We start from the raw sequence: 25,959 nt of genomic DNA, 5'->3' as shown, positions 1-25,959 counted from the left end.
TTATCCCCCTCCTACAGACCCAGAGGGCTATATATTTATCCCCCCTCCTACAGACCCAGAGGGCTATATATTTATCCCCCTCCTACAGACCCAGAGGGCTATATATGTATCCCCCTCCTACAGACCCAGAGGGCTATATACAGTGGGGAAAAAAAGTATTTAGTCAGCCACCAATTGTGCAAGTTCTCCCACTTAAAAAGATGAGAGAGGCCTGTAATTTTCATCATAGGTACACGTCAACTATGACAGACAAAATGAGAAAAAGAATTCCAGAAAATCACATTGTAGGATTTTCAATGATTTTATTTGCAAATTATGGTGGAAAATAAGTATTTGGTCAATAACAAAAGTTTCTCAATACTTTGTTATATACCCTTTGTTGGCAATGACACAGGTCAAACGTTTTCTGTAAGTCTTCACAAGGTTTTCACACACTGTTGCTGGTATTTTGGCCCATTCCTCCATGCAGATCTCCTCTAGAGCAGTGATGTTTTGGGGCTGTCGCTGGGCAACACGGACTTTCAACTCCCTCCAAAGATTTTCTATGGGGTTGAGATCTGGAGACTGGCTAGGCCACTCCAGGACCTTGAAATGCTTCTTACGAAGCCACTCCTTCGTTGCCCGGGCGGTGTGTTTGGGATCATTGTCATGCTGAAAGACCCAGCCACGTTTCATCTTCAATGCCCTTGCTGATGGAAGGAGGTTTTCACTCAAAATCTCACGATACGTGGGCCCCATTCATTCTTTCCTTTACAGGGATCAGTCGTCCTGGTCCCTTTGCAGAAAAAACAGCCCCAAAGCATGATGTTTCCACCCCCATGCTTCACAGTAGGTATGGTGTTCTTTGGATGCAACTCAGCATTCTTTGTCCTCCAAACACGACGAGTTGAGTTTTTACCAAAAAGTTATATTTTGGTTTCATCTGACATTCTCCCAATCCTCTTCTGGATCATCCAAATGCACTCTAGCAAACTTCAGACGGGCCTGGACATGTACTGGCTTAAGCAGGGGGACACGTCTCGCACTGCAGGATTTGAGTCCCTGGCGGCGTAGTGTGTTACTGATGGTAGGCTTTGTTACTTTGGTCCCAGCTCTCTGCAGGTCATTCACTAGGTCCCCCCGTGTGGTTCTGGGATTTTTTTCTCACCGTTCTTGTGATTATTTTGACCCCACGGGGTGAGATCTTGCGTGGAGCCCCAGATCGAGGGAGATTATCAGTGGTCTTGTATGTCTTCCATTTCCTAATAATTGCTCCCACAGTTGATTTCTTCAAACCAAGCTGCTTACCTATTGCAGATTCAGTCTTCCCAGCCTGGTGCAGGTCTACAATTTTGTTTCTGGTGTCCTTTGACAGCTCTTTGGTCTTGGCCATAGTGGAGTTTGGAGTGTGACTGTTTGAGGTTGTGGACAGGTGTCTTTTATACTGATAACAAGTTCAAACAGGTGCCATTAATACAGGTAATGAGTGGAGGACAGAGGAGCCTCTTAAAGAAGAAGTTACAGGTCTGTGAGAGCCAGAAATCTTGCTTGTTTGTAGGTGACCAAATACTTATTTTCCACCATAATTTGCAAATAAATTCATTAAAAATCCTACAATGTGATTTTCTGGAAAAAAAATTCTCAATTTGTCTGTCATAGTTGACGTGTACCTATGATGAAAATTACAGGCCTCTCTCATCTTTTTAAGTGGGAGAACTTGCACAATTGGTGGTTGACTAAATACTTTTTTCCCCCACTGTATTTATCCCCCCTCCTACAGACCTAGGGGGCTATATATTTATCCCCCCTCCTACAGACCCAGAGGGCTATATATTTATCCCCCTCCTACAGACCCAGAGGGCTATATATTTATCCCCCCTCCTACAGACCCAGAGGGCTATATATGTATCCCCCTCCTACAGACCCAGAGGGCTATATATTTATCCCCTCCTACAGACCCAGAGGGCTATATATTTATCCCCCCTCCTACAGACCCAGAGGGCTATATATTTATCCCCCTCCTACAGACCCAGAGGGCTATATATTTATCCCCCTCCTACAGACCCAGAGGGCTATATATTTATCCCCCCTCCTACAGACCCATAGGGCTATATATTTATCCCCCCTTCTACAGACCCAGAGGGCTATATATTTATCCCCCTCCTACAGACCCAGAGGGCTATATATTTATCCCCCCTCCTACAGACCCAGAGGGCTATATATTTATCCCCCTCCTACAGACCTAGGGGGCTATATATTTATCCCCCCCTCCTACAGACCCAGAGGGCTATATATTTATCCCCCTCCTACAGACCCAGAGGGCTATATATTTATCCCCCTCCTACAGACCCAGAGGGCTATATATTTATCCCCCCTCCTACAGACCCAGAGGGCTATATATTTATCCCCCCTCCTACAGACCTAGAGGGCTATATATTTATCCCCCTCCTACAGACCTAGAGGGCTATATATTTATCCCCCCTCCTACAGACCTAGAGGGCTAAAAGTATTTGATCCCCTGCTGATTTTGTACGTTTGCCCACTGACAAAGAAATGATCAGTCTATAATTTTAATAGTAGGTTTATTTGAACAGTGAGAGACAGAATAACAACAAAAAAATCCAGAAAAACGCATGTCAAAAATGTTATAAATTGATTTGCATTTTAATGAGGGAAATAAGTATTTGACCCCTCTGCAAAACATGACTTAGTACTTGGTGGCAAAACCCTTGTTGGCAATCACAGAGGTCAGACATTTCTTGTAGTTGGCCACCAGGTTTGCACACATTTCAGGAGGGATTTTCTCCCACTCCTCTTTGCAGATCTTCTCCAAGTCATTAAGGTTTTGAGGCTGACGTTTGGCAACTCAAACCTTCAGCTCCCTCCACAGATTTTCTATGGGATTAAGGTCTGGAGACTGGCTAGGCCACTCCAGGACCTTAATGTCCTTCTTCTTGAGCCACTCCTTTGTTGCCTTGGCCATGTGTTTTGGGTCATTGTCATACTGGAATACCCATCCACGACCCATTTTCAATGCCCTGGCTGAGGGAAGGTTTGACGGTACATGGCCCTGTCCATCGTCCCTTTGATGCGGTGAAGGTGTCCAGTCCCCTTAGCAGAAAAACACCCCCAAAGCATAATGTTTCCACCTCCATGTTTGACGGTGGGGATGGTGTTCTTGGGGTCATAGGCAGCATTCCTCCTCCTCCAAACACGGCGAGTTGAGTTGATGCCAAAGACCTCCATTTTGGTCTCATCTGACCACAACACTTTCACCCAGTTCTCCTCTGAATCATTCAGATGTTCATTGGCAAACTTCAGACGGGCATGTATATGTGCTTTCTTGAGCAGGGGGACCTTGCATGCGCTGCAGTATTTCAGTCCTTCACGGCGTAGTGTATTACCAATTGTTTTCTTGGTGACTATGGTCCCAGCTGCCTTGAGATCATTGACAAGATCCTCCCGTGTAGTTCTGGGCTGATTCCTCACCGTTCTCATGATCATTGCAACTCCACGAGGTGAGATCTTGCATGGAGCCCCAGGCCGAGGGAGATTGACAGTTATTTTGTGTTTCTTCCATTTGCGAATAATCGCACCAACTGTTGTCACCTTCTCACCAAGCTGCTTGGCGATGGTCTTGTAGCCCATTCCAGCCTTGTGTAGGTCTACAATCTTGTCCCTGACATCCTTGGAGAGTTCGTTGGTCTTGGCCATGGTGGAGAGTTTGGAATCTGATTTATTGATAGCTTCTGTGGACAGGTGTCTTTTATACAGGTAACAAGCTGAGATTAGGAGCACTCCCTTTAAGAGTGTGCTCCTAATCTCAGCTCGTTACCTGTATAAAAGACGCCTAGGAGCCAGAAATCTTTCTGATTGAGAGGAGGTCAAATACTTATTTCCCTCATTAAAATGCAAATCAATTTATAACATTTTTGACATGCGTTTTTCTGGATGTTTTTGTTGTTATTCTGTCTCTCACTGTTCAAATAAACCTACCATTAAAATTATAGACTGATCAGTTCTTTGTCAGTGGGCAAACGTACAAAATCAGCAGGGGATCAAATACTTTTTTCCCTCACTGTATTTATCCCCCCTCCTACAGACCCAGAGGGCTATATATTTATCCCCCCTCCTACAGACCTAGGGGGCTATATATGTATCCCCCTCCTACAGACCCAGAGGGCTATATATTTATCCCCCCTCCTACAGACCCAGAGGGCTATATATTTATCCCCCCTCCTACAGACCCAGAGGGCTATATATTTATCCCCCCTCCTACAGACCCAGAGGGCTATATATTTATCCCCAGTCCAGCTTTCCCTCCCCCTCTCGTCCCTCCCCCCTTCTTCTTGAGTCATAACTGATGATCCTTACAGTGCTCTGTTTATGAGTGGTTGTGCGTGTGAGAGTTTGTTTGTCTAAGTCATCATTATTTGACTGACAGGAGCAAGGAAATCGTGTGTGTCTTCTACTACAGTATCTGAGTCTCTCCTCCCCTCCTCCCCTCTCCTCTCTCCCCTCCTCCCCTCTCCTCTCTCCCCTCCTCCTCTCTCCTCTCTCCCCTCCTCTCCTCTCTCCCCTCCTCTTCTCTCCCCTCCTCCTCCTCCTCCTCCTCTCTCCCCTCCTCCTCCCTCCTCTCTCCCCTCTCCCCTCTCCTCTCCTCCTCTCTCCCCTCTCCTCCTCTCTCCTCTCCCCCCCCATCCTCTCTTCCTCTCTCCCTCTCTCCCCTCCTCCTCTCTCCCCTCCTCCTCTCTCCCCCCTCCTCTCTCCCCTCTCCCAGTGTGCCAGGGGCTGACTAGAGCCAGTTTGACTGATGTGGACAGAAGGGTTGAGGTCCAGTGGGATCATTCTTTTCTCTTTCCATTCCCCCTGGCAGAGATGTAGACGCTCACTGAAGGATGCTCCGTGAGCCGGCTTAGCTAGAGTGACTGTGTCTGTGTGTGTGTGTGTGTGTGTGTGTGTGTGTGTGTGTGTGTGTCTGTGTGTGTGTGTCTGTTAGTGTGTATAGGGCTGCATATCTCAGACCGCCATCACTTCCAATTCCCCCGATTCTTTATCCCTCATCCCCCTATCCGTCCATCTCTCCATCCTCCGAATACATTTTACATTTTACATTTTAGTCATTTAGCAGACGCTCTTATCCAGAGCGACTTACAGTTTTAGTGAGTGCATTTTCATACTGGCCCCCCGTGGGAATCGAACCCACAACCCTGGCGTTGCAAACGCCATGCTCTACCAACTGAGCTACACCCCATCACTTCATCCCCTTCCCCTTTTCTTATCTCTGTCTCATACCTCCATGTAGTTAAAGACAGACGAGCAGAAGTGTGCTCCCCCGCACTCTCCTTCTTTTCCTGTTCCCCACTATGGCCTTCTCCTGCCAGTATCTACATATAGCAACAGGATCCTGTCCTGTTATTCTGCCAAGACCAGAACCCTTTACTGCTTTTATCACACTCCAAACCACATCACTCTCTACACGGAGGCTGCTCTGAAATGGCACCCTTTTCTCTATATAGTCCACTACTTTTGACCAGTTCCCATAGGGTTCTGGTCAAAATTAGTGTACTATATAGGGAATACATTTGAATACATTTACTCCATTTGATTCTTATTAACGGTCATTGTGTACGTTGCTTGTACATTGTAAATGGGCCGCACAGTGCATTCTGGGTCATTCTGGACAAGTGCGAGTCAATTGGGCCCTAGCTCAAAAACCCAATATTAGCATGAATTACGTGAACAAGAAACACAACATTACAAATATTACCAAGATGTGAGATAATTAACTTGTTCTCTTAAATACTAGATAGCTTTGAAAAAGTGACATTACATAGGTAGAAGGGATTGCGTGACGATTAACCTAGCAACCGCGTGACGCAGCATGACAACGTGAACGTGATTGGTCTACAGTCTGCTGGGGCGAGGCATTATACGTTACTCCATTCATTGGCCAATGACATTACCATCTCCTCATTTCTTCAAGTATTTCTGGAATAAGGTGCCTTTTTTTCAGACACTGAGAAAGTTTAACCCCCAGGCACTTTACCTCCACTTCAAATGATTTTCTTAGCTCGTTTTTCTTGTTTTTCATTTGGGCTAAAGGGTGATAAAAGAGAGCGCCGATGTTGTTACCCTGGAGTTGTGGGTTTTACTGCATTCTTTAGAGGTTGTTTTATTAGTTTGTTCTTCAGGTTTAAGTGTTCTGGTCCTCTGCTTAGACATTAGATTGGGTGATGGTGTGTGTCGTGATCAATAGTGTGCTTACGGCAGTGTGCGTGCCACTAAGTCCACACTGTTGTCTTTCTAGGAAGTTTCACACTGAAAGGCGATGTAAACTGTGACTCATTAGCCAATGGAAAGGAGGTTGCCGTAGCATCGTTTCACCTCTTGCCCCGGTGTTGTGATGGGTGTGTCTCATAGTTATGGCACTAATAATACATATGGATTGCAATTACTTGTCATCTTTTACCCAATCCTTTCTAAAAGCACTTAATGCTCTTTAAGGGTGTTTCATGCCTTATAACAACCACTTATCCTAATGACAGTATCATGGGTGTCATGTTGTCTTCTTGTAGCGGTATGGGGTCATCTAAAGATACATGAGAAGGGTCACATGTCCCCAAAGTGCTAAATTGCTTCCTATCATCGTCACTGATTTCAAGGACCAGACCATTCCAGCCCGTTCAACAATTAGCGGTCATCACAAAATGTGATGGAGGAAGAATGTTTTTTCACAGATTGGAACTTAAAGATACTCTCCTGTTTTTCCTTCTCCTCTCCTCCCTTCTTCCTCCTCCCTTCCCCCTCCTCTACCCTCTCCAGGTTGTACCCTCGCCATGCCAGTGCCATGAACAACCTGGGTACTCTGACACGCCACCCAGAGGATGCAGAGCGCTACTACAGAACAGCCCTGGACACCAACCCCCAGCACAACAGAGCCCTGTTCAACCTGGGAAACCTGCTTAAGTAGGATACATGCACATACACACACATGTATGCATTCATGCATGTGAACAGACATGCATACACACACACACACACACACACACACACACACACACACACACACACAAAACACATTGTGCATGCACTCAGAGATCTCAGCACAATGCTGGCACCCCATTCATTCGTACACACACATGCACAAACACACACACACTTTCCCTGCAGCTCACATAACGAGTGACACACAGCGCCCTACCTGAGTATAAATGGCTTACATTAGCAGAATATCTCTGTCTGTTCTCTCACACGGTCATAGCGCTGAGGGGAAATAGTTTGGACACGCAGTGGCGAGACGTTCTGCTTGTTGTTCATTAGGGCTGTGGCTGTGTGTCACATCATCGATACTGCTCTACTCTGCTCATCCCTGTCACCCTGGCAGGAGGCTGATTGGAAAAAGATTTGTTTAACACAGAGATAAACAGAGCACTCATGAAATCACTGGGTTGACACAAAGAGGAGGGTCTGAGGGGGGCTCGTTAGATAAACAAAACACTTTCATACAGACACACACACACAGACATACGCGCACACACCGGCTCGGACACGCCAGGACAGCAGACTTGGCGGTTAGTCGGGACAGTGGGAGATAGATGTATTCTGTTACTGTTTGTTTACTGTCTGCATGATAGCCCCCACCTCCTCTATTCTCATTGATGGGAGTGTAAGGTGTTTGTAGTACACACAGCAGCCTTTCTCCAATGAAGAAACACAAATTAACTCCATTATTGCGCTACAGATACATCAACATCTATTCTCATTGATGGGAGTGTAAAGTGTTTTTTAGTACACACAAACACACACACACACACACACACACACATTTACATTTACGTCATTTAGCAGACGCTCTTATCCAGAGCGACTTACAGTTTGTGAGTGCATACATTATTTTTACACACACACAGCAGCATTCCTGCTAGCCTGGCTAGCTCTAATGGAGAAACACAAATCAACTTCATTATTGCGCTATAGATCCATCAGGTCTATATTTTCAATTACGACCTGTGAACATACAGCCTCAGGCCTAGAGACAGACCCAACATCGATTCCCATTACTCCTGCTGGACCTGGCACCGTTTCCAGGTCATCTACTGTATTGATACACGGGGGGGGTTGTGTGTCAGCAGAAACCAGACACAACATAGCCATATGATGATGTTGACGATGAGGACGATGATTATGTTATTTCAGGTCCCAAGGGAAGAAGGAAGAGGCAGAGGCTCTGTTGAGAGACTCCATTCGGTTCGGTCCACACTTCGCTGACGCCTACTCTAGTCTAGCATCACTTTATGCAGAGCAGGTAACACACACGTACATGCACGCGCACATACACACACACACACACATACACATGCCATTCCAGTGATGTCTCAATCTATGCACTGGTTGCATACACACACAAAAATACACACATTCTCTCACACACATACTTAGTATGCACTCACTCACACACTTTTGGAAGAGCATGTTAGGCAATGTGTGTTCTGCTATCTCTACCATTCCCATTCCCCCCTTTCCATGGATTCAGAATTCAATTAAAATTTGCTGTAGATCGTTAATCTTGCTGCCGGGAACTCCAGTCAGTGCGCCATTTATTTTGTCTTGTTCAATTAAACACACTCACTGACTCCCTAACCTTTTATTACCGCAGGCTCTCTATAACCTTATCTCAGCATAGCCACAATTTCACACATGATATCAGCTCATACTCAATAATTCAATATAAGCATTTTATTGATATCATATTCTTTTTTTTATAGAAGCGGTTTGCGGAGGCCAATGACATCTATCTGCAAGGCATAGAGAGCTGCCCAGACAGCTCGGACCTGCATAATAACTACGGAGTGTTTCTGGTCGATACCGGTGAGTTCAGTAGTGTGGATAGGAGAGGAGAGTGTTGATCTGTTTGCAAATTAGGTTTTAGCTTACTCACACCTCTCTCTCTGTCTCTGTCTCTCTCTGTCTCTCTCTCTCTCTCTCTCTCTCTCTCTGTGTCTCTCTCTCTCACTTTCTCTCTCACTCTTCTCTCATTAGGAGAAGGGGCGCTGGCGGCAGCCCACTACCAGCATGCCGTGCGTCTCAAGCCGGCGCACTACGTCGCAATGGTGAACTTGGGCCGCCTCCTTCGCTCCTCCAATGAGAACAAGGAGGCGGAGTCTTGGTACAAAAAGTGAGTTAAGAGGTTTTGGGAATATGGAAGAGATTCAGAGGTCGAACGAGAGCAACACTAGCCATGTGCCCATTGTCCAGAGAAGAAAGTCATGGGTGGCGCTATCCTGTTTGACCTTGTATGAGCTCTTGTTGACCTTCCATTGACCCCTCCCTGACCTTTGACCCCAGGGCCCTGCTGGTGACAAGGAAGGTGGACATCCTGACGCCACTAGGGGCGCTGTACTACAACACAGGACGCTATGAGGAGGCTCTGCAGGTGTACCGCGAGGCGGCTACGCTACAGCCAGACAGCACCGATATCTGGCTGGCTCTGGTGAGTCACAACACACACACGTGCATGCATGCAGGCACACACACAGATGCAGGCACACACACACCACATGCTGTAGTCATAACAGGACAGCACCAACAGATGTCTGGCCCTTAATTACGCTCTCCCTTCCTCTCTCTCTCTCTCTCTCTCTCTCTCTCTCTCTCTCTCTCTCTCTCTCTCTCTCTCTCTCTCTCTCTCTCTCTCTCTCTCTCTCTCTCTCTCTCTCTCTCTCTCTCTCTCTCTCTCTCTCTCTCTCTCTCTCTCTCTCTCTCTCTCCCTCCCTCTCTCTACGCAGGCACAAGTGTTAGCCATGGCGGGCCGCTCTAAAGAGGCAGAGAAGATGACTCTGGGCATCATATCTAAGCAGGGGAGCTGCATCGAGTGTTACCGCCTACTGTCTGCCATCCACAGCAAACGAGGCAACTACACAGAGGTGTGTGTGAGTTTGCGTGTGCATGTGTGTGTTTGCGTGTGTGTGCATGCATGCACGTGTGTTGTTGGGGCTGTGGTGTCTGCATTTGAAAGAAGGAACGGGACTGAGAAAGAATAAGAGCAATAGAGAGGGGGATGGGCGAAGGACAGAGACAGTCAAGAAAAACAGAACAAACCGTATCACCTCAGGGTCAGCAACAGTGATCACCGCGGAAACAACGGTTTGCCATGGAAACCATCACATCTAGATTCTGTCACCTCCGAGTCTCGCAGGATCACATCCCCATCTGTTCACACTGATCCTCCATCCTTCACTTCATTCACTTTATCTCTCCATCCTGATTACATTCTCCTCCTTCTCCTCCGCCATCCCTTGTTCCATCCCTCATTCCATCCCTCCGTCTCTGGGGGCTCATCTGTAGACACACTAACATAATGGATGTAATCTCTGTGGGTGTGTCCCAAATGGCACCCTAATCCCTGTGTAGTGCACTACGTATATGGAATAGCGTGCCATTTGAGACTTAGCCTCGCTGCTAAAAATAGTATTTCCTTCCTAAAATAACACAGAGGTGGTGTGGGGGGCTGACTAGAGCAGCAAACTTTTTTGTGCCAGGGACCGGCAAGGTATGGCCTTTTTCCTCTGGGGACCGCTTGGATATAAAAAATATTGACAATCGCTTTTTTATACAGAACACCAATTTTTCTATGCATTTTCTCTATTATATTTACTACCCTGACACCAGTGGAGGCTGCTGAGGGGAGAACGGCTCATAATAATGGCTGGAATGGAGCAAATGGAATGGCATCAAACACATGGAAACCATGTTTGATGTATTTGATACCATTCCACTCCAGTCATTACCACGAGCCCGTTCTCCCCAATTAAGGTGCCACCAACCTCCGGTGCCTAACACATAGAATTTGTTTAGGATAGTAATAACATAGTCCATCAAGCTATTTGATTCTCTATTTTAGGACACCTGGTAGTATCATAAAAAAATATATATATATATATATATTATTTGATGAAAATTGTGAATTTGGCCTTACTGCCATTATCTCAATAAACATAATAACGCACAAAGATATGTCAAATCAGGAAGGCCACACTTCATTCTGAAGGATTTATGGTATGTAGTCACTAAAATGATTGAGAAAGGTATTGGGAAGAAGATCTGCATTGCTTTGAAATGCGATTTTGTCACAGTCCGTTCTAACGTGTCCTGCACCGCTTGTGAGCGCCGTAGAGGGAAACAGCAGGCACGTCCGCCTTCCTGAGAGTCATGGCTTTCGGTGATGGGGTCATAATAGCTAATAGCTCCAAACGTTCAAAAGTTAGAGCCAAACTTGTAGGGGGAAAAAAGAAAGCGCTCTGTTTGTCACAACTGCATTTATCGGAGATCGGAGGTTACTTGCGTAACCATGGTGCTATGAACTAAGCTCCACATTTAGTAGATTGAGACGAATCCAGTGCAATCAGTAGGGCTTTTTCAGGCATTCCTCCATGGACTGGAGCCGGTCCACGGACCTGGGTTTGAGAAAGGCTGGACTAGAGGACGTTTATTTTCTCTCAGACAGAAGACCGAGTGAATATTACACCATCCTCCCTATGGAAAGTCTTGGTGTGTTTTTGTCTAGTGTCTACATACTAACTCACCAGGGATACTGCTACGCTTCCAGATATTGCTACGCTTCCAGATCTCTCGATATCCCCTTAATGGGGGTTCTATACATGCTTTTTTCCCTCTCTCTCTGTCAAAGGGAAGGGAAAATAAAAGCTATTGATGATATTTCTGTCATCTAAAGGATGAGACTTCTCTCTCCCAGAGGCAAAAGTAAATTACATTAAATGCCCACCTCTCTCTTCCTCGTCCTTTTTTATCCCCTTCAGATTCTCTCTCTCTCTCTTCTCTCTCTCTCTCTCTCTCTCTCTCTCTCTCTCTCTCTCTCTCTCTCTCTCTCTCTCTCTCTCTCTCTCTCTCTCTCTCTCTCTCTCTCTCTCTCTCTCTCTCTCTCTCTCTCTCTCTCTCTCTCTCTCTCTCTCTCTCTTTAAATCTCTCTAACTGCCTTTCCTATGCTCATCAGCCAGTGAATGAGAGCCCGGCAGTAAACGACTAGTCTGTCTCGTTCTCTCTCCCTCTCCCTCTCAGCAGCACCACAGAACACTGTCATGGTGAATTTCCACTGAGGATTGACCCTGGTGTTTTACCAAAAAGCCTCAGACTTTTGTGTTTCCAGCTCCATGGCCCGGCACCTGGGACTCACTGGACCATGGACCTGCTCTGACTTGAGGCCAAGGCAAGGCCGCTGGGGCTTTTAGGTTGAAATTACATAACAATGGCTAACTGTGAACATGGGTTCACCTTCTCACAATGCAACTGTTTTGATTATGCAGAGGTTGTTGATTCTTCTCTTCCCAAGTCCTCACTCTCAGCCCTAACTATGGAAGTCTATCCGTAGCTATGGAAGGGTGTATACTCTAGTGTAACACTGGTGTTACAGTCGAAAAACAGCATTCATGTCATGGTTGCGCTTCACTCATTAAAACTCTCTAAAACTGGCTCGACACGCGTCTCATCAGGATCCCAGTGTGTGCGTGTGTTAACCTCTGTCTGTAAATGTGTACTAATTCTCTCCTCTCTTCCTCCAGGCTCTGGATGCTCTAGACAAGGCCCTACAGCAGAACCCCGTAGACATGTCTGTCAGGGCAGAGCTTCACTTCTCCAAGGGCAACCAGCTCAGAGAGATGAACCAGCTGGACAGAGCCTTCGAGGTACAGTAGTCTCCACACACACACACACACACACACACACACACCCCTCCTTACTCTGCATACTTTCTGCATACTGCTCTCTCTTCTCCCTCCCAGACTCCCTCTCTCCTCATCCACTAACATTTCAACCTCTCCAACCTCCACCTAATTAACTTTGTCTCCTGCTTGACGCCATCCTCTCTCTCCCTCCTCAACATTACACCCTCCTATCTCTCCCTCCTCAACATTACACCCTCCTCTCTCTCCCTCCTCACCATCATACCCCTCTCTCTCCCTCCTCACCATCATACCCCTCTCTCTCTCCCTCCTCACCATCAGACCCCTCTCTCTCCCTCCTCACCATCAGACCTCTCTCTCTCCCTCCTCACCATCAGACCCCTCTCTCTCCCTCCTCACCATCAGACCCCTCTCTCTCCCTCCTCACCGTCATACCCCTCTCTCTCCCTCCTCACCATCATACCCCTCTCTCTCCCTCCTCACCGTCAGACCCCTCTCTCTCCTTCCTCACCATCAGACCCCTCTCTCTCCCTCCTCACCATCAGAATCCTCTCTCTCCTTCCTCACCATCAGACCCCTCTCTCTCCCTCCTCACCATCAGACCCCTCTCTCTCCCTCCTCACCATCAGACCCCTCTCCCTCCCTCCTCACCATCAGAACCCTCTCTCCCTCCTCACCATCAGAACCCTCTCTCCCTACTCACCATCAGACCCCTCTCTCACTCCTCACCATCATACCCCTCTCTCTCCCTCCTCACCATCAGACCTCTCTCTCTCCCTCCTCACCATCAGAACTCTCTCTCCCTCCTCACCCATCATACCTCTCTCTCCCTCCTCACCATCATACCCCCTCTCTCTCCCTCTCTCTCCCTCCTCACCATCATACCCCTCTCTCTCCCTCCTCACCATCATACCCCTCTCTCTCCCTCCTCACCATCATACCCCTCTCTCTCCCTCCTCACCATCAGACCTCTCTCTCTCCCTCCTCACCATCAGACCCCTCTCTCTCCCTCCTCACCATCAGACCTCTCTCTCTCCCTCCTCACCATCAGACCCCTCTCTCTCCCTCCTCACCATCAGACCCCTCTCTCTCCCTCCTCACCGTCATACCCCTCTCTCTCCCTCCTCACCATCATACCCCTCTCTCTCCCTCCTCACCGTCAGACCCCTCTCTCTCCTTCCTCACCATCAGACCCCTCTCTCTCCCTCCTCACCATCAGAATCCTCTCTCTCCTTCCTCACCATCAGACCCCTCTCTCTCCCTCCTCACCATCAGACCCCTCTCTCTCCCTCCTCACCATCAGACCCCTCTCTCTCCCTCCTCACCATCAGAACCCTCTCTCCCTCCTCACCATCAGAACCCTCTCTCCCTCCTCACCATCAGACCCCTCTCTCACTCCTCACCATCAGAACCCTCTCTCTCCCTCCTCACCATCAGACCTCTCTCTCTCCCTCCTCACCATCAGAACTCTCTCTCCCTCCTCACCATCATACCTCTCTCTCCCTCCTCACCATCATACCCCTCTCTCTCCCTCTCTCTCCCTCCTCACCATCATACCCCTCTCTCTCCCTCTTCACCATCAGACCCCTCTCTCCCTCCTCACCATCATACCCCTCTCTCCCCTCTCTCCCTCCTCACCATCAGACCTCTCTCTCTCCCTCCTCACCATCAGAACTCTCTCTCCCTCCTCACCATCATACCCCTCTCTCCCTCCTCACCATCAGAACTCTCTCTCTACCTCCTCACCATCAGACCTCTCTCTCCCTCCTCAACATCATACCTCTCTCTCCCTCCTCACCATCATACCTCTCTCTCCCTCCTCACCATCATACCTCTCTCTCCCTCCTCACCATCATACCTCTCTCTCCCTCCTCACAATCATACCCCTCTCTCTCCCTCCTCACCATCAGACCCCTCTCTCTCCCTCACCATCAGAACCCTCTCTCTGCCTCCTCACCATCAGACCTCTCTCCCTCCTCACCATCATACCCCTCTCTCTACCTCCACACCATCAGACCTCTCTCTCTCCCTCCTCACCATCAGACCTCTCTCTCCCTCCTCACCATCATACCTCTCTCTCCCTCCTCACCATCATATCCTCTCTCTCGCTCCTCACCATCAGACCCCTCTCTATCCCTCCTCACCATCATACCCCTCTCTCTCCCTCCTCACCATCAGAACCCTCTCTCCCTCCTCACCATCAGAACCCTCTCTCCCTACTCACCATCAGACCCCTCTCTCACTCCTCACCATCATACCCCCCTCTCTCCCTCCTCACCATCAGACCTCTCTCTCTCCCTCCTCACCATCAGAACTCTCTCTCCCTCCTCACCATCATACCTCTCTCGCCCTCCTCACCATCATACCCCTCTCTCTCCCTCTCTCTCCCTCCTCACCATCATACCCCTCTCTCTCCCTCTTCACCATCAGACCCCTCTCTCCCTCCTCACCATCAGACCTCTCTCTCTCCCTCCTCACCATCAGAACTCTCTCTCCCTCCTCACCATCATACCCCTCTCTCCCTCCTCACCATCAGAACTCTCTCTCTACCTCCTCACCATCAGACCTCTCTCTCCCTCCTCAACATCATACCTCTCTCTCCCTCCTCACCATCATACCTCTCTCTCCCTCCTCACCATCATACCTCTCTCTCCCTCCTCACCATCATACACCTCTATCTCCCTCCTCACCAACAGACCCCTCTCTCTCCCTCCTCACCATCAGAACCCTCTCTCTCCCTCCTCACCATCAGACCTCTCTCTCTCCCTCCTCACTATCAGAACTCTCTCTCCCTCCTCACCATCAGACCTCTCTCTCCCTCCTCACCATCAGACTTCTCTCTCTCCCTCCTCATATCATACCTCTCTCTCCCTCCTCACCATCATACCCCTCTCTCTCTCCCTCCTCACCATCAGACCCCTCTCACTCCCTCCTCACCATCATACCCCTCTCTCTGCCTCCTCACCATCAGAACTCTCTCCGTCCTCACCATCAGACCCCTCTCTCTCCCTCCTCACCATCAGACCCCTCTCTCTCCCTCCTCACCATCAGACCCCTCTCTCTCCCTCCTCACCGTCAGACCCCTCTCTCTCCCTCCTCACTGTCATACCCCTCTCTCTCCCTCCTCACCGTCATACCCCTCTTTCTCCCTCCTCACCATCAGACCCCTCCCTCCCCCTCCTCACCATCAGACCCCTCTCTCTCCTTCCTCACCATCAGACTTCTCTCTCTCCCTCCTCATATCATACCTCTCTCTCCCTCCTCACCATCATACCCCTCTCTCTCTCCCTCCTCACCATCAGACCCCTCTCACTCCCTCCTCACCATCATACCCCTCTCTCTGCCTCCTCACCATCAGAACTCTCTCCCTCCTCACCATCATACCTCTCTCTCCCTCCTCACCATCTGACATCTCTCTCTCCCTCCTCACCATCAGACCCCTCTCTCTCCCTCCTCACCATCATACCCCTCTCTCTCCCTCTTCACCATCAGACCCCTCTCTCCCTCCTCACCATCAGACCCCTCTCTCTCCCTCCTCACCGTCATACCCCTCTCTCTCCCTCCTCACCGTCATACCCCTCTCTCTCCCTCCTCACCGTCATACCCCTCTCTCTCCCTCCTCACCATCATACCCCTCTCTCTCCCTCCTCACCATCAGACCCCTCTCTCTCCCTCCTCACCATCAGACCCCTCTCTCTACCTCCTCACATCATACCCCTCTCTCTCCCTCCTCACCAACAGACATCTCTCTCACTCCTCACCATCAGACATCTCTCTCCCTCCTCACCATCAGACATCTTTCTCTCTCCCTCCTCACCATCCGACCTCTCTCTCTCCCTCCTCACCATCAGACCTCTCTCTCCGTCCTCACCATCAGACCCCTCTCTCTCCCTCCTCACCATCAGACCCCTCTCTCTCCCTCCTCACCATCAGACCCCTCTCTCTCCCTCCTCACCGTCAGACCCCTCTCTCTCCCTCCTCACTGTCATACCCCTCTCTCTCCCTCCTCACCGTCATACCCCTCTTTCTCCCTCCTCACCATCAGACCCCTCCCTCCCCCTCCTCACCATCAGACCCCTCTCTCTCCTTCCTCACCATCAGACTCCTCTCTCTCCCTCCTCACCATCAGACCCCTCTCTCTCCCTCCTCACCATCAGACCCCTCTCTCTCCCTCCTCACCATCAGACCTCTCTCTCCCTCCTCACCATCAGACCTCTCTCTCCCTCCTCACCATCATACCCCTCTCTCCCTCCTCACCATCAGAACTCTCTCTCTACCTCCTCACCATCAGACCTCTCTCTCCCTCCTCAACATCATACCTCTCTCTCCCTCCTCACCATCATACCTCTCTCTCCCTCCTCACCATCATACCTCTCTCTCCCTCCTCACCATCAGACCCCTCTCTCTCCCTCCTCACCATCAGAACCCTCTCTCTGCCTCCTCACCATCAGACCTCTCTCCCTCCTCACCATCATACCCCTCTCTCTACCTCCACACCATCAGACCCCTCTCTCTCCCTCCTCACCATCAGACCTCTCTCTCCCTCCTCACCATCAGACCTCTCCCTCCCTCCTCACCATCAGACCTCTCTCTCCCTCCTCACCATCAGACCTCTCTCTCCGTCCTCACCATTAGACCTCTCTCTCCCTCCTCACAATCATACCCCTCTCTCTTCCTCCTCCCCATCATACCTCTCTCTCTCCCTCCTCTACCTCCTCACCATCAGACCCCTCTCTCTACCTCCTCACCATCAGACCTCTCTCTCCCTCCTCACCATCAGACCTCTCTCTCTCTCCTCACCATCAGACCTCTCTCTCCCTCCTCACCGTCAGACCCCTCTCTCTCCCTCCTCACCGTCATACCCCTCTTTCTCCCTCCTCACCATCAGACACCTCTCTCTCCTTCCTCACCATCAGACTCCTCTCTCTCCCTACTCACAGTCATACCCCTCTTTCTCCCTCCTCACCATCAGACCCCTGTCTCTCCTTCCTCACCATCAGACTCCTCTCTCTCCCTCCTCACCATCAGAACCCTCTCTCTCCCTCCTCACCATCATACCCCTCTCTCTCCCTCCTCACCATCAGACCCCTCTCTCTCCCTCCTCACCATCAGACCCCTCTCTCCCTCCTCACCATCAGACCCCTCTCTCCCTCCTCACCATCATACCCCTCTCTCTCCCTCCTCTCCCTCCTCACCATCAGACCCCTCTCTTTCCCTCATCACCATCATACCTCTCTCTCCCTCCTCACCATCCTACCCCTCTCTCTCCCTCCTCACCATCAGACCCTTCTCTCCCTCCTCACCATCAGACCTCTCTCTCCCTCCTCACCATCAGACCCCTCTCTCTCCCTCCTCACCATCAGACCTATCTCTCCCTCCTCACCATCATACCTCTCTCTCCCTCCTCACCATCAGACCTCTCTCTCGCTCCTCACCATCAGACCCCTCTCTCTCCCTCCTCACCATCAGACCCTTCTCTCCCTCCTCACCATCAGACCTCTCTCTCCCTCCTCACCATCAGACCTCTCTCTCCCTCCTCACCATCAGACCTCTCTCTCCCTCCTCACCATCATACCTCTCTCTCCCTCCTCACCATCAGACCTCTCTCTCGCTCCTCACCATCAGACCCCTCTCTCTCCCTCCTCACCATCAGACCTCTCTCTCTCCCTCCTTACCATCAGACCTCTCTCTCTCCCTCCTTACCATCAGACCTCTCTCTCCCTCCTTACATCAGACCTCTCTCTCCCTCCTCACCATCAGACCCCTCTCTCTCCCTCCTCACCATCAGACCCCTCTCTCTTCCTCCTTACCATCAGACCCCTCTCTCTCCCTCCTCACCATCAGACCCCTCTCTATCCCTCCTCACCATCAGACCCCTCTCTCTCCCTCCTCACCATCAGACCTCTCTCTCCCTCCTCACCATCAGACCTCTCTCTCCCTCCTCACCATCAGACCTCTCCTCCCTCCTCACGATCAGACCTCTCTCTCCGTCCTCACCATCAGACCTCTCTCCCTCCTCTCCCTCCTCACCATCAGACCCCTCTCTCTTCCTCCTCACCATCAGACCTCTCTCTCCCTCCTCACCATCAGACAACTCTCTCTCCCTCCTCACCATCAGACCCCTCTCTCTCCCTACTCACCATCAGACCTCTCTCTCTCCCTCCTCACCATCCGACCTCTCTCTCCCTCCTCACCATCAGACCTCTCTCTCCCTCCTCACCATCAGACCTCTCTCTCGCTCCTCACCATCAGACCCCTCTCTCTCCCTCCTCACCATCAGACCCTTCTCTCCCTCCTCACCATCAGACCTCTCTCTCCCTCCTCACCATCAGACCTCTCTCTCCCTCCTCACCATCAGACCTCTCTCTCTCCCTCCTCACCATCCGACCTCTCTCTCCCTCCTCACCATCAGACCTCTCTCTCCCTCTTCACCATTAGACCTCTCTCTCCCTCCTCACAATCATACCCCTCTCTCTCCCTCCTCACCATCATACCTCTCTCTCTCCCTCCTCTACCTCCTCACCATCAGACCCCTCTCTCTCCCTCCTCACCATCAGACCTCTCTCTCCCTCCTCACCATCAGACCTCTCTCTCTCCTCACCATCAGACCTCTCTCTCCCTCCTCACCGTCAGTCCCCTCTCTCCCTCCTCACCGTCAGTCCCCTCTCTCTCCCTCCTCACCGTCATACCCCTCTTTCTCCCTCCTCACCATCAGACCCCTCTCTCTCCTTCCTCACCATCAGACTCCTCTCTCTCCCTCCTCACCATCAGAACCCTCTCTCTCCCTCCTCACCATCAGAACCCTCTCTCTCCCTCCTCACCATCATACCCCTCTCTCTCCCTACTCACCATCAGACCTCTCTCTCTCTCCTCCTCACCATCCGACCTCTCTCCCTCCTCACCATCATACCTCTCTCTCCCTCCTCACCATCAGAACCCTCTCTCTCCCTCCTCACCATCATACCCCTCTCTCTCCCTCCTCACCATCAGACCCCTCTCTCTCCCTCCTCACCATCAGACCCCTCTCTCCCTCCTCACCATCAGACCCCTCTCTCCCTCCTCACCATCAGACCCCTCTCTCTCCCTCCTCACCATCAGACCCCTCTCTTTCCCTCATCACCATCATACCTCTCTCTCCCTCTTCACCATCCTACCCCTCTCTCTCCCTCCTCACCATCAGACCCTTCTCTCCCTCCTCACCATCAGACCTCTCTCTCCCTCCTCACCATCAGACCTCTCTCTCCCTCCTCACCATCAGACCTCTCTCTCCCTCCTCACCATCATACCTCTCTCTCCCTCCTCACCATCAGACCTCTCTCTCGCTCCTCACCATCAGACCCCTCTCTCTCCCTCCTCACCATCAGACCCTTCTCTCCCTCCTCACCATCAGACCTCTCTCTCCCTCCTCACCATCAGACCTCTCTCTCCCTCCTCACCATCAGACCTCTCTCTCCCTCCTCACCATCATACCTCTCTCTCCCTCCTCACCATCAGACCTCTCTCTCGCTCCTCACCATCAGACCCCTCTCTCTCCCTCCTCACCATCAGACCTCTCTCTCTCCCTCCTTACCATCAGACCTCTCTCTCCCTCCTTACATCAGACCTCTCTCTCCCTCCTCACCATCAGACCTCTCTCTCCCTCCTCACCATCAGACCCCTCTCTCTTCCTCCTCACCATCAGACCCCTCTCTCTCCCTCCTCACCATCAGACCCCTCTCTCTCCCTCCTCACCATCAGACCTCTCTCTCCCTCCTCACCATCAGACCCCTCTCTCTCCCTCCTCACCATCAGACCCCTCTCTCTCCCTCCTCACCATCAGACCTCTCTCTCCCTCCTCACCATCAGACCTCTCCTCCCTCCTCACCATCAGACCTCTCTCTCCGTCCTCACCATCAGACCTCTCTCTCCCTTCTCACCATCAGAACCCTCTCTCTTCCTCCTCACCATCAGACCTCTCTCTCCCTCCTCACCATCAGACAACTCTCTCTCCCTCCTCACCATCAGACCCCTCTCTCTCCCTACTCACCATCAGACCTCTCTCTCTCCCTCCTCACCATCCGACCTCTCTCTCCCTCCTCACCATCAGACCTCTCTCTCCCTCCTCACCATCAGACCCCTCTCTCTCCCTCCTCACCGTCATACCCTTCTCTCTCCCTCCTCACCGTCATACCCCTCTCTCTCCCTCCTCACCATCAGACCCCTCTCTCTCCTTCCTCACCATCAGACTCCTCTCTCTCCCTCCTCACCATCAGACCCCTCTCTCTCCTTCCTCACCATCAGACTCCTCTCTCTCCCTCCTCACCATCAGACCCCTCTCTCCCTCCTCACCATCAGACCTCTCTCTCCCTCCTCACCATTAGACCTCTCTCTCCCTCCTCACAATCATACCCCTCTCTCTCACTCCTCACCATCATACCTCTCTCTTCCTCCTCTCCCTCCTCACCATCATACCCCTCTCTCTCCCTACTCACCATCAGACCTCTCTCTCTCCCTCCTCACCATCCGACCTCTCTCTCCCTCCTCACCATCAGACCTCTCTCTCCCTCCTCACCATCAGACCCCTCTCTCTCCCTCCTCACCGTCATACCCCTCTCTCTCCCTCCTCACCATCAGACCCCTCTCTCTCCCTCCTCACCGTCATACCCCTCTCTCTCCCTCCTCACCGTCATACCCCTCTCTCTCCCTCCTCACCATCAGACCCCTCTCTCTCCTTCCTCACCATCAGACCCCTCTCTCTCCTTCCTCACCATCAGACCCCTCTCTCCCTCCTCACCATCAGGCCTCTCTCTCCCTCCTCACCATTAGACCTCTCTCTCCCTCCTCACAATCATACCCCTCTCTCTCCCTCCTCACCATCATACCTCTCTCTCTCCCTCCTCTCCCTCCTCACCATCAGACCCCTCTCTTTCCCTCCTCACCATCATACCTCTCTCTCCCTCCTCACCATCATACCTCTCTCTCCCTCCTCACCATCAGACCTCTCTCCCTCCTCACCATCAGACCTCTCTCTCCCTCCTCACCATCAGATCTCTCTCTCCCTCCTCACCATCAGACCTCTCTTTCCCTCCTCACCATCAGACCTCTCTCTCCCTCCTCACCATCAGGCCCTCTCTCTCCCTCCTCACCATCAGACCCCTCTCTCTCCCTCCTCACCGTCATACCCCTCTCTCTCCCTCCTCACCGTCATACCCCTCTCTCTCCCTCCTCACCATCAGACCCCTCTCTCTCCTTCCTCACCATCAGACTCCTCTCTCTCCCTCCTCACCATCAGACCCCTCTCTCTCCTTCCTCACCATCAGACCCCTCTCTCCCTCCTCACCATCAGACCTCTCTCTCCCTCCTCACCATTAGACCTCTCTCTCCCTCCTCACAATCATACCCCTCTCTCTCCCTCCTCACCATCATACCTCTCTCTCTCCCTCCTCTCCCTCCTCACCATCAGACCCCTCTCTTTCCCTCCTCACCATCATACCTCTCTCTCCCTCCTCACCATCAGATCTCTCTCTCCCTCCTCACCATCAGACCTCTCTTTCCCTCCTCACCATCAGACCTCTCTCTCCCTCCTCACCATCAGGCCCTCTCTCTCCCTCCTCACCATCAGACCTCTCTTTCCCTCCTCACCATCAGACCTCTCTCTCCCTCCTCACCATCAGGCCCTCTCTCTCCCTCCTCACCATCAGACCTTTCTCTCGCCCTCCTTAACATCAGACCTCTCTCTCCCTCCTCACCATCAGACCTCTCTCTCCCTCCTCACCATCAGACCTCTCTCTCCCTCCTCACCATCAGACCTCTCTCTCCCTCCTCACCATCAGACCCCTCTCTCTCCCTCCTCACCGTCATACCCCTCTCTCTCCCTCCTCACCGTCATACCCCTCTCTCTCCCTCCTCACCATCAGACCCCTCTCTCTCCCTCCTCACCGTCATACCCCTCTCTCTCCCTCCTCACCGTCATACCCCTCTCTCTCCCTCCTCACCATCAGACCCCTCTCTCTCCTTCCTCACCATCAGACTCCTCTCTCTCCCTCCTCACCATCAGACCCCTCTCTCTCCTTCCTCACCATCAGACCCCTCTCTCCCTCCTCACCATCAGACCTCTCTCTCCCTCCTCACCATTAGACCTCTCTCTCCCTCCTCACAATCATACCCCTCTCTCTCCCTCCTCACCATCATACCTCTCTCTCTCCCTCCTCTCCCTCCTCACCATCAGACCCCTCTCTTTCCCTCCTCACCATCATACCTCTCTCTCCCTCCTCACCATCATACCTCTCTCTCCCTCCTCACCATCAGACCTCTCTCTCTCCCTCCTCACCATCAGACCTCTCTCTCCCTCCTCACCATCAGATCTCTCTCTCCCTCCTCACCATCAGACCTCTCTCTCCCTCCTCACCATCAGACCTCTCTCTCCCTCCTCACCATCAGACCTCTCTCTCCCTTTCCCTTCTCTTTTCTTTTCTCCTTTCTCCTTGGTGAGTAACTTTAGAAGCTCCTATGACCTCAAACTGTACCTCTTACAAAACGAGACCACTAATTGACTCGTATATTCCAACCTCCCCAAAAGCAACTATGAATAATGAACATCACTTAATTTTAGGCATATTCTCTAAAAACAACAAGATTTGCATCTCCTGCATGAAGTGTAATATCTACAGGGGTTTCAAAAGCGCCAGATTATTTTTTCTCCTGTTCAAGCAGACACACTTGAGAGAGAGAAGAGATACAAAGTCTGCAAATAAAATCACATCAAACAGCGTTCCAGGCCTTTCGCTGCCTTGATCTTCCCCCCCCCGGAAAAATACGCTGATACTGTCACCAAATTAACACCATATCTCCTCCGCTATCTGCATCAACAAATAAGCCCATTTTCCCCCAACCACACTTCTCACAAGAGAGAGTGTGTGGCCTAAGATAAACTTATTTCTCTTCCCTCTGTCTTTCTTTCATTTTTTCCTCTTGTGCCCAAATCTTTCTGCTTATACAGCAGGTCTCTCTTTCCACTCACTCGTGATATCTCTCTCTCTCTCTCTCTCTCTCTCTTTACTTACAGAGCAAGTCTCTCTGTTTTTCCACTCCCTCCCTCTCCCTCTCTCTCCCTTTCCACTCTCTCACTCCCTTTCTCTCCCTCCATCTCTCCCTCTTTCTTCAGAGTTCACGAAGTCAACAAAGGCCTGCACTTTTGAACAGTTTATTCTCAGGGTTTCCTTCTGAGATAAACTCTAGAGTTCTGGCTCTCTCAGCAGGGCTTGGCTGGGCGCCAGGGCTCCAGCTCTTGTTTGGGTGTTGTTCCCCTTCTAAGAAAAGGCACAAAAGGCCAATTGAGATAATGCGGGCTTCGGGTGTGGTGGTTGACAATGTTGAAGCGGATCCATTGTCTGCTTGCTGTATTTTGATAGCATGCTCTATGGTTTCAGGGTGTTTGGTATTCAAAGACATAAAACATGTTGAGTTGATTAAAGTTGATTTAAAGTTTCAGTAATCTTTGTGGCATTTACCCCTGTGTCACTTTTATTCCGATTGGGGCATCAGTCTTAACCCAATCAACTTTTAATGCACTTTGGATGAAAATGTTTGTTTTTCTAATTGTGTATCTGTCGGTGCTTGGAATCCAGCACAGTAAGGGCAACACATTTTCATTCTAGTTTTGTTGCCAGTGACTTGATTGAGTAATTTTGACCATTCTCTTTAGATGGACATACCCAGACTGAAAACATATTCACTTTATAGTCGGAGCGTAACAACCCTACTGCCATCTAGTGATCATTGGTTGTAACTACTTTATATGAATGTATGTGTGTTCTTCATTACAGAGCTACAAGCTGGCAGTGGAACTAAAACCTGACCAATCGCAGGCTTGGATGAACATGGGAGGAATTCAACATATCAAGGTACTATGACTACACAGTAGAGTTAGTTTACACAAGTCAAAAGCCATTCACAAGCCATCAAGTCTTTGATTATACCGGAATTGCATATCAAGCATTATGGAAAAGGATGAGAGCTGATAAATGTCTGTATTTTGATCCACTGCAGGGAGACTATGCAGCAGCCAGGCAGTACTACCAGAGGGCCCTGATCCTAACCCCTGGCTCCAAGCTGCTGAAGGAGAACCTGGCCAAACTGGAGCGGCTGGAGAGGAGGCTGACCGGGCCCTAGACTAACCCAGAGACACAGCACTATCCTGGGCATGAGTTGGGGACCAAGGACCCTGGATGCCCCAACAGTAGGATTAAAAAAAGACCTGGTTTTAAAGTCAACCTACCTGGTTGATGATGTGAGATTATGGTGAACACGACAGGGTTGCAGGGTATGGAAGCAGACTGTGGGTGATGGAGCTTCCAGAGGAGCATGAGGCTGGTTAAGCCTGTGATGGGAGTAACATTCTGGGGAAGCAGATGGAGAGAGGACCCTAAGGAGTGGAGATGGAGATTCAGTCAGCAGCACTTCAAACTGGAGCGGACTGGATCAGCTCTCTGGACCTCTTTAAGACAGTACCACGAGCTCCACACATCGCCCAGCCTGAAAAAGCTTAAAACAAACTGATCTGCTTTTTAAAATGTTTTGTTTTATTTGTTTTCATATTTAATTTCATGTTAAATCCTGTTTTAGGCACTAAATCTGTGATCACTACCCTACTCTCCTCTGCTTATGAGCTAAACCCATGTTGAGATGTTGAAATGTATTGGGTGTCATGTTCACATTAAAAGCTCCAACAATATAATTCTAGCTGGGAGACAAATGACATTTTGCCAACATGAAGGATAGTTTGCTGAAGTCACTGTGTATCCATGCTTAGGTTTGGGCTTGCCTCCACTCTATTGTGGCCCCTGGAACCCCTTAGCCTGAGCTTGTCTGGGATACATAAGCCCTGTAATAAGACAACAAGGTATCAGTGTGCTCCATAACCTCAAGCTATGGCAGAGCCTCTGAGAAGCAAGCAACGTCTGGTCTATGTAGCCTTCTACAAGTACAAGTAAGCTAGTGTCTGCAGACTCCTCCTAAGGCCTAACTGACCCTCTGATCCACTCAACATTTCTGATGCTGTGTATTATTTGTTGCTGTTGCTATGATGATTGTGAATGAATATTTTATGTGGAATGTACAATGGGATAAAGATGAACTGACTAGTACAATGACTGAGATTGATTTGCACCATAAAAATAAATATGTTTTATTAACTGGTGTCGGCTCTGAGTGCTGTGAGGTGTCTGAGTAATAGAAGTTGCCCTATTATTGTGAATGAGAGAAAGTCATATGAAATGGGTCTATACTGCCCTCATCTGGCCTA

The 25,959-nt window shown here is 50.3% G+C and overlaps 1 protein-coding gene across 1 annotated transcript in view; it reads left to right on the top strand.

Moving 5' to 3' along the window:
* Positions 1-25,849, top strand: part of LOC121574692 (protein O-mannosyl-transferase TMTC1-like) — a 120,989-nt gene extending 95,140 nt beyond the window's left edge. Inside the window, exons 11-19 of the mRNA XM_045212350.1 lie at positions 6,805-6,948; positions 8,179-8,287; positions 8,748-8,850; positions 9,022-9,157; positions 9,328-9,472; positions 9,768-9,905; positions 12,558-12,680; positions 24,482-24,559; positions 24,705-25,849. Of these exons, the coding sequence (XP_045068285.1) occupies positions 6,805-6,948; positions 8,179-8,287; positions 8,748-8,850; positions 9,022-9,157; positions 9,328-9,472; positions 9,768-9,905; positions 12,558-12,680; positions 24,482-24,559; positions 24,705-24,827 (1,099 nt within the window). The 3' untranslated portion in view covers positions 24,828-25,849. The remainder of the gene's footprint in view (positions 1-6,804; positions 6,949-8,178; positions 8,288-8,747; positions 8,851-9,021; positions 9,158-9,327; positions 9,473-9,767; positions 9,906-12,557; positions 12,681-24,481; positions 24,560-24,704) is intronic.
* Positions 25,850-25,959: the final 110 nt, after the last annotated feature.

Source organism: Coregonus clupeaformis, unplaced genomic scaffold (assembly GCF_020615455.1).
Source record: "Coregonus clupeaformis isolate EN_2021a unplaced genomic scaffold, ASM2061545v1 scaf0009, whole genome shotgun sequence".
Lineage (NCBI taxonomy): Eukaryota > Metazoa > Chordata > Actinopteri > Salmoniformes > Salmonidae > Coregonus > Coregonus clupeaformis.
The sequence above is the reverse complement of the archived record's forward strand: the minus strand, read 5'-3'. Positions and strand labels throughout refer to the sequence as shown.